This window comes from Lathamus discolor, chromosome 6 (assembly GCF_037157495.1).
Source record: "Lathamus discolor isolate bLatDis1 chromosome 6, bLatDis1.hap1, whole genome shotgun sequence".
Taxonomy (NCBI): Eukaryota; Metazoa; Chordata; class Aves; order Psittaciformes; family Psittacidae; genus Lathamus; species Lathamus discolor.
This window is the reverse complement of record NC_088889.1, coordinates 1,640,381-1,656,677: the sequence shown is the minus strand read 5'-3', so window position 1 is coordinate 1,656,677 and position 16,297 is coordinate 1,640,381. Positions and strand designations below refer to the sequence as shown.

General features: G+C 52.7%; 2 protein-coding genes across 15 annotated transcripts in view; one reads left to right on the top strand and one right to left on the bottom strand.

The window, feature by feature from the left end:
* Positions 1-2,688, top strand: part of PAK6 (p21 (RAC1) activated kinase 6) — a 39,852-nt gene extending 37,164 nt beyond the window's left edge. For all 9 annotated transcript variants that reach the window (XM_065685382.1, XM_065685391.1, XM_065685387.1 and 6 more), the window contains 2 exons: positions 376-510; positions 2,398-2,688. In XM_065685382.1, coding sequence (XP_065541454.1) covers positions 376-510; positions 2,398-2,565 — 303 coding nt within the window. In that variant the 3' untranslated portion in view covers positions 2,566-2,688. The remainder of the gene's footprint in view (positions 1-375; positions 511-2,397) is intronic.
* Positions 2,689-9,021: 6,333 nt separating this feature from the next.
* The window catches only part of PLCB2 (phospholipase C beta 2), a 57,803-nt gene continuing 50,527 nt past the window's right edge, over positions 9,022-16,297 (bottom strand). For 4 of the 6 annotated variants that reach the window (XM_065683379.1, XM_065683377.1, XM_065683380.1 and 1 more), the window contains 7 exons: positions 15,501-15,711; positions 15,149-15,317; positions 13,486-13,562; positions 11,743-11,838; positions 11,223-11,280; positions 10,408-10,494; positions 9,022-9,847 (listed from right to left, as the gene is read on the bottom strand). In XM_065683379.1, coding sequence (XP_065539451.1) covers positions 9,575-9,847; positions 10,408-10,494; positions 11,223-11,280; positions 11,743-11,838; positions 13,486-13,562; positions 15,149-15,317; positions 15,501-15,711 — 971 coding nt within the window. In that variant the 3' untranslated portion in view covers positions 9,022-9,574. The other 2 variants (XM_065683381.1, XM_065683382.1) reach the window with 2 other exon arrangements.

The following is a 16,297-nucleotide window of genomic DNA, read 5'->3' as shown; positions in this document are numbered from 1 at the left end:
CAGATGTTGGCAAGGAGCAGCTTGTGGCATGATATGGATCAGTAAATCCATGCCATAAAGGGAGGGGAGGAGAGGAGAGGAGAGAAGGCACAGATGTGAGCTCTGGATTTACAGGCAGTGGCAGCAGAATGACTAGTGCTGCTCACCAACCAACCAGGAGTAGCACAAGCACTTACTTGCAGACCTTTACATGTCGTAACATCAGCGTGGCTCAGTCCTAGGTGGCAAGCTCTCTTTGTTCATAGTCCAACAGCAGCAAGTAGGTTAATGTTTTACTCTCTCAGTGCCATTTGTCATGGGTGGGTTGTTGTGGAAGCAGCAAAGCAAGGACCTGTTGCTCTGAATTGTGTGTTGACGTGACATTGGCTTCCACAGGTGGATATCTGGTCTCTGGGGATCATGGTGATAGAAATGGTGGATGGAGAACCCCCCTATTTTAGTGACTCTCCAGTCCAGGCAATGAAGAGGCTCCGTGACAGTCCTCCTCCCAAGCTGAAGAACTTCCACAGGGTGAGCATACTGCCATGCAAACCTGATAGTGATCATGGGGAACCATCCGTGTCAGATGCTCCCAGTAAAGCCGGTGTGAAAGTCATCTTGCTAGCACATGTTTCTTGGTGAACTTCTTTGGCCCTGGTGCCCCAGTGGATGCAAGCTGGTGCTGACAGCTAGTGGCTGCTCTGGGAAATAGCCCTGATAATGTAAGGTCACTTGGGCATCGACCTGATAATGCAAATCAAAGCTGCTTCAGGTGGACCCAAGAGTTAACATCTTGCTGATGTTGGTAGAGTAGCTCATCTTCTAAGGAAGTAAATAGGAGGATCCTTGCTCTTGAGAGTTTCCAGCTTCACGGCTTTCAGGACTGCAAAGGCTGCATTATGGTTTGAACAGGAGAGCTCAGTACAGAGAGCAGAGATACTGCAGCCACTTTGAAGATGAGCTCAACTTCATGATTTCATATGACAAAGTAGCAGTGACATAAGAAATACAGTGATTAGCTTTCAGTCACCACTTAGAGCCAGTCCTCCTTTCATTTCAGCCCAAGCCTCTCAGATCAAACAGCTCTGCAGCATTCTGAGCTGTTGGGCCTTTCCAATTAATCAGAGTATCTGCAGCTGCTAAATGTGAATTATTTAGCAGAGCAGACTGCAGAACTAACAGCAGACACTCACACATCCACAGCTGCTCTTCCCTCTTCCCACCATGAATCTGCATTTCAAGGTCACATTCTGGACCCAGTGCTTGCACTCCTTAGCTGCCCAGCCTGCGCTGGTTGGGACCACAGACCTCAGGTGGTGAGATGACCCTGCATGGGCTGTGAAAGCCAAAGGTGTTTATAGGCTTGCTCTGTTCCACTTTGTCCTGGGAAGCAAACTGGCACCCAGCAGATCTCTGGATTAGCAGGCCAGTGGCCGTGGTCCCCCCATCTCCCTGCTGTCTGAGCAGAGCTCAGCACCAGCTGTGGATCCATCCTGATTACAGTTAATGGCTCACTGTGGTCAACGACTCTAGAACTGGGTACAAGAGGTTGAACAGACACCACCTGGGGTAATCTGTGCTGCTTTTCTAGCGTAGAAGTGGATTTATGGGCAGAGTGATAAATCCTGGCGCTTGTACTGAGCTGTGTTGTGCCTCCTCCCTCTAGCAATCACAGTGAAACTGTTCAAAGCACTTGTAAAATAAGCAGTAGCTCAGTGTGAAGAGCATTTCATGATCTACTTCCACGTCAATCAGAGCTGGGAAAATGCCCCCAATCTAGATTGGGTGTAATTGGTGGCATTAAAATAAACACAAGCCAGGTTAATTCTTTATTCCATTTTAAGGATGCAGAGGATTACCACCAGCAAGAGATGTGCAGCCTTCGAGTGGCTCTTGGCTGCCCAACGGGCTTTTACACCTCTTGCAAAGCACAAACCCGCTGAGGTTTTTTGGTACACTGTTCTTCAGCTTCTCGTACCTGCAGCACCAGGCTTCCAGGCTCCCAGCACCTATTTGGGAATCCTATTTAACCGCTCTTTTCCCACAACCTGCGGCCCGTAAAAGAATGAACTCCTCGCACCCAAGTGATGTGCACTGGGGGGGGGGGGGGCAGGAATCTGCTGAATTTTGGGGTTTAAAGGCCAAAAAGATTAAATAACAAAATGGGAAATGAGTTAACTGAGAGGGAAGGATTTGGCTGCCTTGTGTTAGCTTGCTGTGCCCCATTAAAAACAAACCTTGTGCTACCGGTGACAGAAAGTTACCGCTGCAGCGAGGACAGATGCCTCCTCATGCTGTGTCTCTAGACAGAAGCGGGGCTGCAAAAGCTGGGAGCACAGGCTCTTTTAACCAGAGCCACCTCAGCAGCCTGTTGATGCATGGTTCCTTTATGGGCTTGACTTGGTTGCTTTTTCACAGACCTCCCCAGTCCTAAGAGACTTCTTGGAGAGGATGTTGACCCGGGATCCGCTGGAAAGAGCAACGGCACAAGAGCTGCTGGATCACCCCTTTCTGCTCCAGACAGGACTTCCCGAGTGCCTGGTCCCCCTTATCCAACAGTACAGGAAGCGAACCTCTACCTGCTGACCTGCCCAAGGGAAATGCCAGGGAAAGTGATGTTCATTAAACCCAGATTCACGAAGATGAAGAGGTTTTGTTCATCCTGACACGCGAACAGGCAGTCTCGCCCTGTGAATGGTGCTTGGAACTTGTCATCGGCTGAACGGGAATTCTGCCCTTGCATTCTCAGCCTTTTGTGGCTTCTCTTTTGCTGAAGACAATCAATACAGACTGGATCCGAACGAGAGCAAGTATGTCTCAAGAGCAAAGCAGGTGTTTGATGGCTTGTGGGTTGCTGCTTCGGAAGAATGGCTTTTTCAAGCGGAGTCTGAAGCTGCACATCCGGACGTCTGCAGGTTCCTGCAAACCTTGGCTGCTGACTACTGACGTGGACCAATATTTCCCCGTGCCAAATGTGATCTTTGTTTCCTTCGTTGTACACTGGAGCCTTGAGCTGACTCAACTGTACCTTGTGGGGCACAGACCCCTTGAACCTCTCAGACAATGCACAAAGACTTGACAGGTTTTTTTCCTCTGAGACCTTTTCACAGATGATTTTGATTTCCTTGGGTGAGATGTGGGCCTCCAAAGCTGTACATACATTCCTAAGGAGCAGATGTGATATGTACATATTTGTTTCTAAATGGCTTCCTTGCATCACCGTGCTTCTCTTTTGAGGAATATGTATGGTTTAGTGGTCAATCCTGAATCCATTTCATGATCTTTAACTTTAGGAGGGGGAAACCCTCGGATGCAGGCTTCAAACCAGACTCTGACAACAGGGATTCTTACCACCAGGATCTCGTGGTTGGAAATTCACTATATGCAACACCTCCAAGTGCTGGTTGGAATGGGGGGAGCTGTGAGAGCTGGTTCCTGTGTTTGATTTCCAGGCACCTTTCTCTCCCAGTCCTTTCTCTCCCAGGAGACGCTTCCCTGGGACAATCACTGGGGAGCACTTTAAGGATGCTCAAGGAGACTGAATGGAAAAGTTTCCGCTCTCCTGCACATCCCAGGAGGGAGTTTTGTGTTCACATGAGGTGCTTTTATGAGCCTCTGTCTCCCCACCTTGCTCCTGCAGACAACGGGGAGCCGAGAACCCTTTGCTGTATGTTCCATTCTTGGTGTGCCCCTTCCCCACCATCCCTTCGCCGCTGCATTTGGAAGGTTACCGGTTGTCTAAACTGCTCTTTTAGCTCTTTTCGAATAGATGTAGCTGTTTGATATGAGACCCTTTCCGATCAGTGAGCGAGTCAAGGGTCGTGGGACTCGAGGTCAGGGTGTGACGTTGTACAGTAATAGTGCGTGTTGTTGTGAGGTCTCAAGAGTATAATCTTACACGTGGAACTCGGATCCTCTTTGGAAACTCCAGATACAAATTTACCGGGATTTAAGTTATTCCTGGGACAGTTGTTCTGTCTCAAACTAAACCTCAGAGTTGCAGAAGATGTCACTAAGCTCTATCCTCTGCTACTGACTCCAGTTACAGATCCTGCTTCAGAACTGAAGCTGCAGTTGATTACTTGAAGTAATTTGGGGTGGAATTCATCTGCACTGATGCCAGCCAGCAAATGGTGGGCACCCAGTCTGCGAGGCACATAGCTTGGCTCTGTGGAGCATGGTGAGGGGAGCGCCTCAGAGGTGGTTCATCTCTGCTAGCTCAGATACCCGCTGAAGGACACATCGCTGTCTCTCACACCACTCTGCCTGTGGCCAGTACAGGGATGGGGCTGGTTTGTCTGGACTGGATGTCTGCGTTTGGGGCTGATGAAGTTGGTTGGAATGAATTCATTTGGCTCCTCTTTAGCTGCACTGGAAGGTTTTGATGTAAAATGTTTCTGTATTCCAGATATCCTGCTTTTTTTTTATGCCAAAGAGCAGGGCTTTGAGAAGATTTCTAATTTGAAACAAAGGACCCTGCTCGCCTGTAGTTGTGAATCCTTTGCACTCGTGTTTTAAATTAAAGTAGATCTTGATTTATTCATAACCCTGTTGCGGTGCTGAGATGCTTTAAAATACATCTGTACGTCAGAGCTGTAAAGGGAATCGTAGAACCAACCAGGTTGGAAAAGACCTTTAAGATCATCAAGTGGGAACCTCCAAGGTTGGTCTGACTTATCTATTCTGTGGCTATGTGGCCTTTAAAGCAAGAAGGGGCTGTAGCAGGAGCCTGGATCCTGAAACAAACAGTTCTTGGAGGCAGGGGTGACAGGTTTAACATTTAACACTGGTTTACACCTTGGCTCAAGCCCAGCCGGGGCCCTGCATTCAAATAGCTTGTAAAGTTTTAAAACCTCGTCATCGTATTAGTGAAGGATGCAGAAAGTTTCCATCCTTCTGCCCAACGTCCCGTCAAACATCTGACTCTTGTGTTTCTCTCTTCACAGTTCGCGCACGGCACATCACCACGGACTTGTTCCATTACTTAGGTGAGAGTGGAATCAAACACAAAGCCTAAGATAAGCCTAGATTAGTGAAAAGGCTGAAGAAGCATCTCCAGGGCCAGCAGCTCCATCCCCAGGAGCAGGCAGCCAGGCAGGAGGAGCAGGAGAAGCAAGAGCAGGTTTGTGATTTGCACTGCAGCGTATTCAGGAGGGAGAGGTCACGTATGCTGAGCGGTCCCCAAGCGTACAACAAAATGCAGCCTCTTCCCTGCAGGGCTCAGAGCCTGCTCCATGGGCAGGCATGCTCTGAGGTGGCGTTTGCTCTGAGTTTCTTTGCGTATCTGCTTTCAGCAAGGTTGCACTCAGGGGTTCTGTTGGCTTGTGTCACGTTTCACCGCAATCCTTCCCTTTTAGGTTCCCTTCCCGTCAGCGCCGCAGCTATCCCGGCTCTTCCCCGCTGCCACAGCCCTGGCAGTCAGCGCACTTTGAAGGTGCCTGGTTGGATTTATAGGAACAATTTGCTGAACCAAACAGGGAGCCTGTTCCTGCTGTCACGTTTACCTCTAATGGTGCCTGTCCTCAATCAGGGCTCTCTGCTACCCACCGCAGCAGCTTATTAGCCCATCTATTTCAGAACAGCCCAAATCTGTCTCTGGAGGCTCCTGTCTTTTAAGCAGCGATCACAGAAGGGCCCTGCATCAAATGAGGCTCCTGCCTTCTCAGATTGTTCCATCTGGCGAGAAGGATCCTGCACTTCCCCTGCAGCCTGGAGACACCGTTTTGCTGGGCCCTAGGGCCCAGTCTATAAATGGGGTAATAACAAGTAGTGAATCTTGCCCATGGGGGGGGTATGTGAGGGGCAGGGAGAGGGTCTCTAAAATGCAGTAGCTACAGCGCAGCAATCCCTGCTGTGTAGCAAGGGTTGCGTGTCAATTGCTTACCTTCTAGCTCCATTAATAAAGATAATTGTGGATCATTCAGGACAAATTGAGCCCGAGCTGTAGCTCTCACCTGGATACAGTTGGTAGCAATATGTAAAGCAGCTTCTGGTACCGCAGAGTGGCAGCTGAGTGTCTGAAGGCAAAGTTTCCCCTAATGGCAGGGAAGGGAGCAGAGAACTGTCCCCATTGACCAGTCCTCACGTAAAGGCTCAGGCATCGTAGTTGTACAGGCTGGAGGGGAATGAGCTACTGCTTACAAAGGAGGAAAGCACGGTCAGGCATTGGTTTGGAGCTGTGAGGAGCCATCAAAGGCTCCTAAGTCCCTGACTGCCCTGGGAGTGATGATGGAAACAAAGCTACAGCAACAGCCACGCGCGTTTTGTGGGGATTGGCCTCAGTGTTTGGTTGGCAGCATCCCATTCACAGGGATCTGCATCTATTCGCCACAGCAAACTGCTCTGCTTTAGCAACGACCTCAAGGCTTCCACTGTGTCTGTAAAGACCCCGGTGATGCCAAAGGGGCCAACAGCAAGGCAGGCCCAGCGGAGAGCTGTGATCCCACTCCCACCAGTTCCCACTGGATTGTGCCAAGGCACCAAGAGGAAGCTTTCCCCTGGGCTGAGCTTCTCCCCCAGGTGTGTGCCATGGCTGCCTATGGGGGTTTTAGAATGAGTTTCCCTATGTCAGTGCTGAATTCTCCTCCACAGAATCCGAACAGAGCTCAGCTGCTCTGCCTTTGTTAGTAACGCTCCTGTTTCACACAGTCCCCAGCCCAGTCCTTCAGGTTCAGTGCCTGGCGTTTGTCTCCCTTCTTGTGCTCCGAGTCCTTTATGTTTTTAAGAATATAGGAAAAGTCGGGGCTCATGAACAGAAGCAAGAGAATGTGGTGGTGGAGAATGAGCTTTAGGATGTGCCAGGTGAAAGAAGAAAATGTGGAAAGGACCTGAGACTGTGCCTAGATCCGGTGCTGCTCCAGCTGTGACAGGCGCTGCTGTTGTCCTGTTTGGTTTGGTTTCTGTGTGTAGCGGCCTCGTTGCAGAGTCCTGCCTGATCCAGCTGCCAGATCACACCCCGTGGTCAGCAGGTATCCTATGGGAAGTAAAGCCACAGGCAGGGCTGCACAGCCACGCGAAGAGATGGAATCATAGAATCATGGAAGGGCTTGGGTTGGAAGGGACCTGAAAGCTCCTCCAGCTCCAACCCCTGCCCCGGGCAGGGACCCCTTCCACTGGAGCAGCTTGCTCCAAGCCCCTGTGTCCAACCTGGCCTTGAGCACTGCCAGGGATGGGGCAGCCACAGCTTCTCTGGGCACCCTGTGCCAGCGCCTCAGCACCCTCCCAGGGAAGAGCTTCTGCCTAAGAGCTCAGCTCAGTCTCCCCTCGGGCAGGTTCAAGCCATTCCCCTTGGCCTGTCCCTACAGGCCCTGACGCAGAGTCCCTCTCCAGCATCTTTGTAGCCCCTTTCAGATACTGGAAGGCCGCCTTTTGTTGGAAGATCTTTAAGGAGGGCTGCATCCTGTGGGAAGAAACAGTGCTGGAAAATCAGGTGGTGGCATTTCTCCTCCTGAGCAGGTAAGTGACCAAGTACCGGTGCTGGCAGTGAGCCACGGTGCTGCAGGAGGGGTGGTCAGAATTCACTGCGGGTTGGGGTACCCTGCAGTAACAGTTGGTTTGGTGCCATGAGGTACTTCTGTCCATCTCCCACCTTCCAGAAGTGGCACCACAGTTTGTGTGGGGACAGAGGAGCACCAGGAGACTGCGTCAGAGGGAAAGGTGGGGATGCAGAACACGGGCTGTGCCCCCTCGGAGATGTGGCTTTGGTTACAGTTAGTGACTCTTCCGCATACACTCAGAAAAGCACACTCGGAAGATAAGGTTTGAGCACTGAGATGTAATCTGGGTAAAACATTCCACCCCTTTTCCATGCAGTTCTGCCCAAATCTGATAAAGCTGGGCCAGGGCTTTGTTTAACGACAGAAGGGTTGCACGAGGGCAACTGCTGGGGGTAAGGCTACGAGGCATCCTGGTGTGTTTTCTGCCTCAAGCTCCCGACCTCAGAGGGTATTAACGCCATGAAGCCAAAGTGCTGAAGTTCAGGTTTCTTCCCTCCGTGTCCTACTAGAGCTGAGCTGTGATTGCTTGCTGAAATGCCCACACCTATAAAAGAGCCTTGCGAAGAGCGCTTTACTCTGGCACTGTTTCAGCCCTTGCTTTGGCCAACCTGTTTGTGCAGCTCAAAGGCTGTCGGGGGGCTGAGGATGTGACTGGAGATGGTGCAGAGAGAGCTAAGGAGGGCAGAAAAGGGGAGCACTGGGTTGAGGTGACCCCGCAGTGCTGACAGGCAGCGTGAGGGCTCCCACTGAAGGGTGTTGCTGGAGAGCTGGCACAGGCAGTGAGGAGAGGGGCCGGGGGCTGGAGAACAAAGTGATGGGGCTTTGTGAGAGGCAGTGCTGGGTACAGGCTGGTGCAGGCTGGAGGGAAGGGGCTGTAGCGGTGGTGCTCTGTGTTAGATGGGCTGCAGCTTGTGCCGGTGCTGGAGGTGGGAGCAGCCTTGTGGGGAGAGCGAATGTGCCAGACCTGGCTTAAGAGCTTTCCTCCTGTCCTGTGCTGTATGCAGGAAGAGAGCATCCTTGCAGTCACTGCAACTGCTGTTAGGCCTGACCCTGGCCCTGTGAAATGGGATCTTTGGGTGATGGTGCCGGGGCAGAGAGGAGTGAAAACATCCCTGGGTCAGGCCCTGCTGCTCTGCCTGGGCTTTACCCCTGTGAAATCATCACCAGAGGAGCTTTGACTCCTACTGAGGGCACTTCTGACCTGTGCTCGAGAGCAGGAGGCAGCTGCTGTGTTAGCGTGAGGCAACGTCACCCATGCTGGAGGGGGATCGGGAGCAGCACCTGGACTGTGAGTAATGGGCTGTGCTGGATCTGGTTATTAAATACAGTAAGGAATGGAATGAACTAGTGCAGAGGAGAGTGTGTGAGAGGGATGCTGTGGCTGAAACCCCTCACTGGGTATTGAATAGCTGAATTTGAGAACTGGGAGCAGCGATGACGGAGAACTTGGGCACCCAACATCCCCACTGACCCATGGGTGCGCTGGGCACTATGTGGGACTCGTGCCCTCCCCACTAACTGCAGCTACCCAAAGGTGAGCAGATGGTTAAGAAATGCCGTGGTTTATTGGTTTAGAAAATAAATAAGTCAGAAATGTACAGTCCCTAATTCCAGTATCATGGTAACAGCACGGTGTCAGACCAGGCTCGGAGCATCGTGTCCCTCAGACCTACTTGAGCTGGGTTTCTTTCCTCTAGCACCACTTCACGCACTGGCAGTGCAGGTTCCAGGTGTAACTGTTCTTGCAGATCAACCACCATCTGCTGTAGGTTTGCCCTGACTCAGCTCTTTTCCAGCAGACAGAAACCTGAAGGACAAGCTGAGGAGTGAGGGGGACTTCAGGTGAAGACACCTACAGCTCCTCTGGTGCTGTCTCAAAGGGCAAAGATTGTACTAACAAGAGGATGGAAGACGCTCCTGTTTTAGACCCTGGTCTCGCCCGTTTCTCTCCTATGGCTGGGTTAAGGACCCTCTTTCCTGAAGGACTTCAGGGGCTCCCCGGAGAGGGAAGGGACAGCAGTACTTTGTGAAGCTGGTCTTTAACCCCCCCCAGACCTCCAGAAACCTTGACCCGGAGCAGTAAGTGAGGGAAGTGTCTCTCAGAATACACTTTCTTCAATCTCAACCTCTGCTTCAGCTCGGGGGGGCCCAGGTGAGGCTGTTGTCAGCCTCGACCCCTCTCCCCCTGGAGCCTTTTCTTCCCACTGTTGTGTAGAGCCTTGTTCTCCCTCAGGAACGCTCTGAACTGGTTCCTTGGGCATCTCCGGCTCCCCAGGAAAACCGGCTTTCGCGTAGCTCTTCACCATCTCCTGCACCTCCGTATTCAGACTCTTCAACTTCTCCTCATACTCAGCCTGTGCCTGCTGCTGGAGCTGCAAATAGAGACCTCAGTTACCTCCAAACAGTGGAGCTGAGCAGATGTGAGGCTGAAAATGGTGTAAAAACCTGCTCTGAGGGAGACCAAGGGGCTGGTGAGATGCTGGTGCCGCACAGGTTGGTCTCGGCCTGTTCTGAATGCTTTGCCTGCAGCCCCAGGCAAGCCCTGGCTTCCCCGGAGGTGAGAGTGGGGAGGATTCCTGCTTTACATCGTGATGGGCTGAGGCTGCCCGCTCACATCAGCCTGGGAAGGACAGGAATGTGTCTGTGCTGTGAGAGTGAGGAGCTCGGGGGTGAGACTCCCCTCCTCCAGAGACTCATTTCCACCACCCTTTCAATGCAGCGGGTTTGTATGATCACCTGAACGCTGGTGCAGGGGTGCAGCACCTCTGACCTCCATCAGCGCAGGCTCCTGCAGAGCCACCTCCTCAGTCCTTCACTCCCTCAGCAATGCGGGGGTGGGTGAAGTGTGTGTGGGGATGAGTGTAGCGAGAGATGCTCCGGGAGGACTGAGCCCTGCATTGTGCTGCACTTACTGAGCTTTCTTTGCCTTTACCTGGCTTTCTTTCTCCTTGATTGCCCTCAGGTTATCGGCCTGCTTCTCCTCCAGTTTCTGCTGGTACCTGGCTGTCTTCTCCGTCACCTTTCACAAGAACAAGTAAAATCCCCTCGAATTTAAGTTCCTGCAAGCAAAAGCTTTGCAGCAGCAAGTCCCAGGCTTGCAGAGCCCGTGCCGCAGTGCCATTCCCTCCTTCCCAGGCCTCAACAGTGTCTGCTGGCTCCGAGTTAGAATCATAGAATCACAGAATAGTTCCGGTTGGAAAGGACCTCAAGATCATCCAGTTCCAACCCCCTGCCATGGGCAGGGACACCTCACACTAAACCATCCCACCCAAGGCTTCATCCAACCTGGCCTTGAACACTGCCAGGGATGGAGCACTCACAGCCTCCCTGGGCAACCCATTCCAGTGCCTCAGCACCCTCACAGGAAAGAATTTCCTCCTTAGATCCAATCTAAACTTCCCGTTTCAGTTTGAACCCGTTACCCCTTGTCCTGTCACTGCAGTCCCTGACGAAGAGTCCCTCCCCAGCATCCCTATAGGCCCCCTTCAGGTACTGGAAGGCTGCTCTGAGGTCTCCACACAGCCTTGTTGTGTTGTACCCAAGGACTCTCTAGACCCTCACAGACCTGTGCTGTAGTTAAGGTGAGTAGCTGCCTTCAGCTGCAATCTGGCAGCCTGAGGCGCTCAGAGCCAATTTAATGGCATTTAAATGCCTTGGAAGAACTCAGGCTCTGGGAGCCCCACAGATGCTGAACATGAGGCACCCCCACTGCAGAGACAGAGGGCAGAGAGCCAGGGCCAAACTCACCAGCTTGATGGTCTGCACCACTTCCTGAATGTGAGAGTTGTTGATTTCTTTCTTCAGCCTTTAAAGAAAGGAAATGCACAGGCACCAAACCCCATCTGTTATCTTCACACAAACCCTGTCTATCAACCCTCATAAAGCACCATAGACGAGGCCAGGGCTGCTCTGCCCACCCAGCACAGGTGAGTTACACTCTCAACCTCCTCCCACACTGAGAGGTTGCTGTCATTTAACACAGGTAAGTAACACCCCTTCAGTTCAAACCGGGCTGAGACATAAGCCAAGTGACTGGGTGCAAAACGCTATCTTCCAGTTAACAGACAGCAAAAGGACCTTGCTGTGAGCTGGAAGCACGGGAGGTGCAATGCCCTCTCCTGCACCTAGAGGAGGTGAAGCTGTCACAGCTGTGCAGTACTTGACTACACAGGCTCAGCAGCAGGGTATTGTAACAGCACATAATGTGTCTGGAGCAGGCCCGCTCGTGTCCTGCACGGCCACAGCTCAGTAACAGCTCCCCCAGTACCTCTCCTGAGCTGCCTTGTCACTGGTATTCCTCATCATGGTCTGGATTCGCTCCACTCTCTTTGCCTCCAGCCTCTTCTTAATGTCCTTAATGTTGCTGTGGAGAGAAGGGAGGAGGCCTGGGTACAACCCTGAGAGCAAAGCAGCCCCGACGTGCGCTCTCAGAAAAGCCCAGTCTGAGTGAGCGTGCTGCGGAGAGCGGGACAGGAGGAGACGTGCAACGGAACCGGGTGGTGCCCCTGCACTGGGCTCCTCTGGAGCAGCAAGAGACTTGCTGGAAGTGCTGACACTGCTGAAGAAAAGAGAGTGAAGGAGCTCCATGGTTAGCAGAGCCGAGCCAAGCACCTGAAGCCAGCAGAAAGGTGCACGCACTGTGGGATGGGGCTTGCAAAGCAGAAACCACGTTTTTCCCTCCTCCACCCTCCCAGTTTCCTGTCTCTCCTCCAGCCTCTGCATTTCTCTCCCATGAATGGCTCCTGCACCCTGGAGTTCAGTTTTCCTTTTGGACTCCAAAGCTCCCTGCTCTGAGAGGCCAAGAGCTGAACTCTGCTGTGTGGCACAAGAGCACCCACGGGGAGAAGCTCGCTGGGTGCCCACATTTCTTGTCTGCTGCGAAGCAGTAATCACTTCCCTGTTCTTCTTCTCCACAGCATTCATGGGTTCACACACTTGTGGCACATCCCCCTCTAGCATCTGCTCCCCGAGCTGAGCCCCACTGCACTGCTTTCCTGCAGCAATGCCTCCCCACTGCTATCTGCCACCCCTTCTTGCTCTTTGAAGGCTCAAGATCTTCCCTGGTGACAGAGCTCAGCCCAGGTACCACTGACCCATGGCTGGCTTCTTCCATTCACATTATTCCCCCCATTATTTAGTCAGTCTCGCTTTAACTGCCATTTTTATTGCCTGTTGCTCAAGAGCTTTAAATCCTGCTGCAGCTCCTCGCAGCCAGCTGGAGCTGTGACTGGCCTAAGGCCATTGTATGGTGAGCAAACCATTAACCAGCTACTCAACCTGTTTCTCTTAGTCTTGTCTGCGTGTGCTGACAGCTGAGCAAGAGTCTGTCTTGGGGGGGGGACATGAAAAGGGGAAGTTTTGCCCGAGTTAGCAACTAAAGACCAAGAGAGGATACAACGGGCAGGAGGAATGAGAGAGGATTTAGCTTCAGGACAAAGTTATTACAAGAACAAATGGATAAACGCCTGCCCAGAGACTGGTGAGTTGATCCTGCCTCTTCACTGGAATACTGAAGCCAAGATGCTCAATTCACTCAGGAGCCTGAGCTCATCAGTGCCTGGAAGGGATTATATGTGATGTGATGCACTGACTGCAGCAAGGACAGCACCCAGTGCCCAGCAGCTCCTACTGAATTAGTCAAGGCTCCTTCCTGCAGCTTGAACTCGTGTCCTGTTTGTGCCTGGTGGCAGGACCACTGTTCTGGAGATGACAAGAGCCGGCTCCTTGCCACTGTGCAACTGTGAGACCCCGGGTCACATCCCTCTGCCTCCACTTCTCACCAAAGCAGAATCAGAATCAACCAGGTTGGAAAAGAGCTTTAAGCTCCTCCAGTCCAACCGTTCCCCAGCACTGCCAAGGCTGGGCATCTTGACTAACCCATGTCAAGAACTGTTTCTCTTGCCCTGTATTCCCTCCCTGGCTGTAGCCCAGTGCTTTGAGAGGTAGCAGCAAAAGCAACCCCAGACCAGAGCCATCCGTTAGCAATTTGTTACTCAAATCCTAACTTTACCTTTCTGACGTCTCCTTCAGTGCCTTCAGCTCCGCTGTCTGCTTCTCTCGGGCCAGCTCTGTTATCTTGGTGACTTGCTGGTCAGGGATGAACACAAGATCAAAACCAAGCCCACCAAGCTGGGCCGCAGCACATCATCCAGATCCCATCCCACCGGCTCAGCTTCAGCCCTCCCTGCACTCAGGGCCAGGGCCAGCTCATCCCCGAGGCTTTGTGCAAACCTGTGCACCCCAGTGGTGAGTTCAGACGGGCACATGGGTAACCCCAGAGCTCTGTGAGCCACATCACGCATTCCAGGTTATCCCCATGGACAGCTTCCCAGCTCTGCGTGCAGGAGGCAGCACCGGATTCACTGTGCATGGGGGTAGGTGGGGAACAGCGGTTACCTTCTAAACAACAGGGGCTGCAGCAAGAGGATGGGACTTGTGCCTTGTGTTTCCTCCTGCTCCTGGCAGGTCAGAGGGGTCAGCCCTGCACTGCTGCCTCAGAGGGAACCCCTGGCTGCTGCTCTGGGAGAACTCAGGCTGTGGTTTCCTTCTCAGAGCCCTGCTCACTAAACCTCAGTCTTTGACAGTTTGAGACAAAAATGTTCCATTCCTTCAGCTTCTCTCTGGAGATGAGCCTCATTTCCAGGTAAGTGACTGCTCAGGAGGCAGGTTTTGTTTCCCCTGAGGGCCGGAGCAGCCCGTCTTGCAGACAGCTTGCAAGGTGCTTGTCAAGCCAAAGCGCACCGAGGAACTTTGGATTTCAGACACGTGATGCGAACTGCTCTGGAAAATACCGATAGGAAAAGGCCTCCCAGCCCTGGATCGTCGCCCTTCCACGGGAGCAGATGCTGGATACTCTGTCACCACCACCTCATGGACTGCACGTTGTCTCCAGGCCTTACCGTGTCTCTTGCTGGTGTTTGCTTAACGTGGGGAGCCTGAGGGTGTGGGAGGCCCTGATGCACTTGCAGGACTCCTTACATGGGCACTTACTTTGACTTCCACTAAGTCAAACACCAAAACACTTCCCAGAGTTCAAGAGGAAGGAGATCCTGCCCTGCTGGCACTGCTGTGGGGTGGTTCTATGAGTACAGTCCCTCACAAGGCTTTCGTTTCCTTAGCACCACAGGTGCTGCGGGGCTGCTCTGCGTCATCTGTCCCGGTCAGTGACAGTGCTGAGTGTGCCTGTCCCCACAGCGCGTCTGTAATGCTCTGATGGTTGCCCCAAGGAACCTGCAGGGCTCCAACGTACACTCGTGTGTCACCCAAGCTCTGAGGGCACAGCATCAGGCAGGGAGCTGGGAGAAGCTGGTACAGCCCCATGTACCCGGCTCCTGGAGGTGGCACCTGGGGTGTATGAAGCCAGCAAACACCACGTTACAGCCAAGCTGAGCTATCGGGAGAGTTTAAGCGGATGGAGCCTGATGTGCTCCAGGGCAGTCCTCAATTCCTTTTCAATTGCAACCTATAAAAGTGTTTGTGCTGGATTTTTATAGCTTCTAACAAGCCAGCACCGCTACCTCCACCCTCCCTCACCTCACACAGACCTGACCCTTGCTCTGAGGGGTGTTTCCAGCCCTGAGGCCCCATTTCCACGCTCACAGTTTAGTGAAGAACTTGGTTTTCAGGTGGGGGCTCTCCCAGGCTCCATCATCTACTGCCACTGTGGCCCTTACCTCTGCGGCGTGCTGCTCCTTCTTCCTTCGAATGCCCTCGTGGTGCTCCTCCCCCAGGAGCACGAGGTCCATCTCCAGCCTCTCCCTCAGCTCCACAACTTGGCTGTCAGCACTCTCTGCCGTGTCTACAGGATTTGCACAGGTACCAACATCACCTCTAGGCAAGCTCCTGCAGAACAGATACAGCGGCTGTGCTGCTTCCAGACCTGCGGGTACAATCCTGAGCTTCCTGCCCACCCCGCAGTGGGAACACTGGGAGCACTCCGTAAGCCCAAGGAGATGGGGATGCCTGCACCACCCCATGCTTCCCTCAGAGAAGGGGAGCCCCTGTTCCTCTTGGCCAGGCCCTTACCTCTTCTTCAGGGTTTTCCTATTGTACACCATCCTTTTCTTGCCTCCGTAGCAGACAGACTCTGAGAAGAGCACAGAGTATTTCTGCAGCAGCTCCTCCCTCCTTTTACTTCCTTTCCTCTCCAGCTCCCTCAGCTCCTTCTCCTGCTTCTTCAGCAGCTTGAGGAAGAGCTTCATCTGCTGCAGTTCGGTGAGGCTGGCTGTCTCTGGCTCTAAAACACAAAGGCAAGAGCCTGGTTTCTCTCCCGCAGCGTTTCTGTACCTGTTGTGATGGGGTCAGCCAGGCTTTTCCAGCACTGCTTTCATTCAGCTTCCCCTCCCTCCCTTCAGCATCACATGGAGCTCAGGTCACCATCAGCGGGATGCGTGGCCCGGGGGTGGCCACAAGAACTGCTGCCTTTTGGCCAGAGGAACCCTTGGTGGTGATGTGCCACTCCCTGATGCTCTGCAGCCTCTCCCACAATTCCAAGTATCCCAACTGTTAAGGCAGTGGCAGCTCCAATGACAAGGGAAGAGCTTTGTTATTTCCTTGCTGATTTTTCTGCAGAACTGAGTTAATGACAGGCACTTTCATCCCATTTTATGTCACATTTCTGCAGCTGTGAGGAATAAACGAAAGGGCTTTTGAGGTGAACAAAAGTGAAGGGGACGATGCCTGGAACTAGTGGGGAACGTGTTATCTGGCAGCAGCACGTCAGGCAGATGAGCTTATCTGGGGCAGAAAGGCCACAGGGAGTTATCTGCTCAGGGCATTCTTTTTGCTTGGAAGGTGTAAAACTGAACAGCACTTGGGGGTTG